At 42.2% G+C, this 1,865-nt stretch overlaps 1 protein-coding gene across 1 annotated transcript in view; it reads left to right on the forward strand.

Moving 5' to 3' along the window:
- The first annotated feature begins 669 nt into the window (after positions 1 to 669).
- The window catches only part of LOC107060392 (putative glycine-rich cell wall structural protein 1), a 20,750-nt gene continuing 19,554 nt past the window's right edge, over positions 670 to 1,865 (forward strand). Inside the window, exon 1 of the mRNA XM_015308316.1 lies at positions 670 to 796. Within this exon, the coding sequence (XP_015163802.1) occupies positions 670 to 796 (127 nt within the window). The remainder of the gene's footprint in view (positions 797 to 1,865) is intronic.

The raw sequence follows: 1,865 nt of genomic DNA on the forward strand, positions 1-1,865 counted from the left end.
GCAGAGTCAGACCTCACTTCCATTCCCAATATTGATCACATCATTGTGCAAACAAGATCGGGTACCTCGGGATGCCAAGAAGGATATGTAACTGATGCCTATAGCCTCTACCGATATCCAGTGGATGAAGCCGAGTACCTTAGGGATCAACCAGAAAGGAAGAAGGCAACATTGGTGGAGTTAGTAAACACAGAATCATCACCTACAGAGGCAACTCCAAATTCTTCTGTTGCCGCAAGGTCTCTCGAACCTACTGTTGTTGCTTCTATCTCCCGGCCTTCACTCACCCAGGCTTCCCTACTCCGGATGGGACAACTTGCCCTTTCTTCTGATCGTCGGGGTACCAATCTAGAGGCCTCTTTTCCAAGCATGATCCAGAATGCCCTAGTTGATGCTGTGACACCTCTGACCACTATCATTTATGCCCTAGCGGCCAGCATAGCAGTGTGTGAGCACAACCAAGGGGCCAAAGATGAGGTAACAACTTTAAAAGCTACCATTGCTGAGTTGCGAAAAGATGTAAACCACCTGAAGTACACCGATGTATCCATGGTCTTTGGAGCAGGGTAAATTCCAGATGTGCCTAAGATGCCTCAGACCACCATTGGACATGGGAATAGAGTGGAGTAGACAGCCGATTCTGAGTCAAAAGCAAAAACTGATGAAGAGATGTATGATGAGGTTAAGAGAGCTGCAAATGAAGACCTGACCGAGACGGAAGCAATTATGATGGATGCTGCTGTGCAGGCCTCCCTAACATATGTTGCTGGATTTAACGGAGCTAGTCCTTCTGGAAGTCACTCCGGGCACTGATGCCCAGACAGATGGAGCGACTACTTAGACAGGATCCCCTTTTTACCTCCCTTTCTATCTTTCTTTACTTTGCCTTTCAGATTTTGTGATAATTGCATTTGAGGACAAATATTTTTATTTGTGGTAGGGTGAGGCTCACCTTTTATGTGCTATTTGTGATTCGTGTTGTGTATTAATTTGGTCTGTTCTGTTTAAAATTATTTTTACACTGCTTTTCATGGATGTTTGAGCTTATGGCTCCCCTTTTGTTTTAAAATTACAAAAATGATTTTGACCCTTCTGAAATTTTTTGCCACCTCTCGTGTGTTGAATATTGCTGTTCTTTTGCAAAATTTAATTCTCGGTTCTGATCAATACCGATGACTTGAATAGTGCTCTCAATCGAACGAACATGAATGCGCGGCTACGACGAGACCAAATGAAGTTGCATAGACAATATGTGAAGTCTTTGCATCTCGTTGTGATTAGCCATTTATTGAATTAATTCTCTTGTAATGACCATTGCACACTAGCGAAAGGGTGTGGTCTTGTTTGACTTAAGTGTCGATGCCTTGTGTGATGAGCTTACTTTGAACCTTGCATGAATAAATCTAGAATTTACCCCATTAGTCTGATTGATTTAGTAAGGTGTGCTCTTGAAATGATCTTAGGCAACATTTGAAGAGTGTGAGCCAAATTTGACATATACCTCTTTGGTGGACTACCCGTGAGCGTGTGAAACTCTCTTGAACACCCTTTGAGCCTTACCTTTCTTTGGAAGAACCTTGATGAACCCTAGACCTTACTTGACCCACTACCTATAATCCTCTTGATTTGTGGTTTAGTGAATAGCCAATTTAGGCCAAAAACGTAAGTTGGAGGTGTGGTGAAAAGGAAAAGGAGAAGTCAAGAAGTGCAAGAAAAGTCTCCCTAAACCCATGGTGTTGCGGAACAATGAAAACCCTCCAAAAAAAAGTTATGGAATAAAAGTACAAAAGAAATTGGGTTTCCAAGCAATCATTGGAGGTGAATAAAAAGATGACTTAGAAGCACTAGAAAAAGAATTGAAAAAG

The sequence above is a fragment of the Solanum tuberosum genome, unplaced genomic scaffold (genome assembly GCF_000226075.1).
Source record: "Solanum tuberosum cultivar DM 1-3 516 R44 unplaced genomic scaffold, SolTub_3.0 scf00077, whole genome shotgun sequence".
NCBI classification, from domain to species: Eukaryota; Viridiplantae; Streptophyta; class Magnoliopsida; order Solanales; family Solanaceae; genus Solanum; species Solanum tuberosum.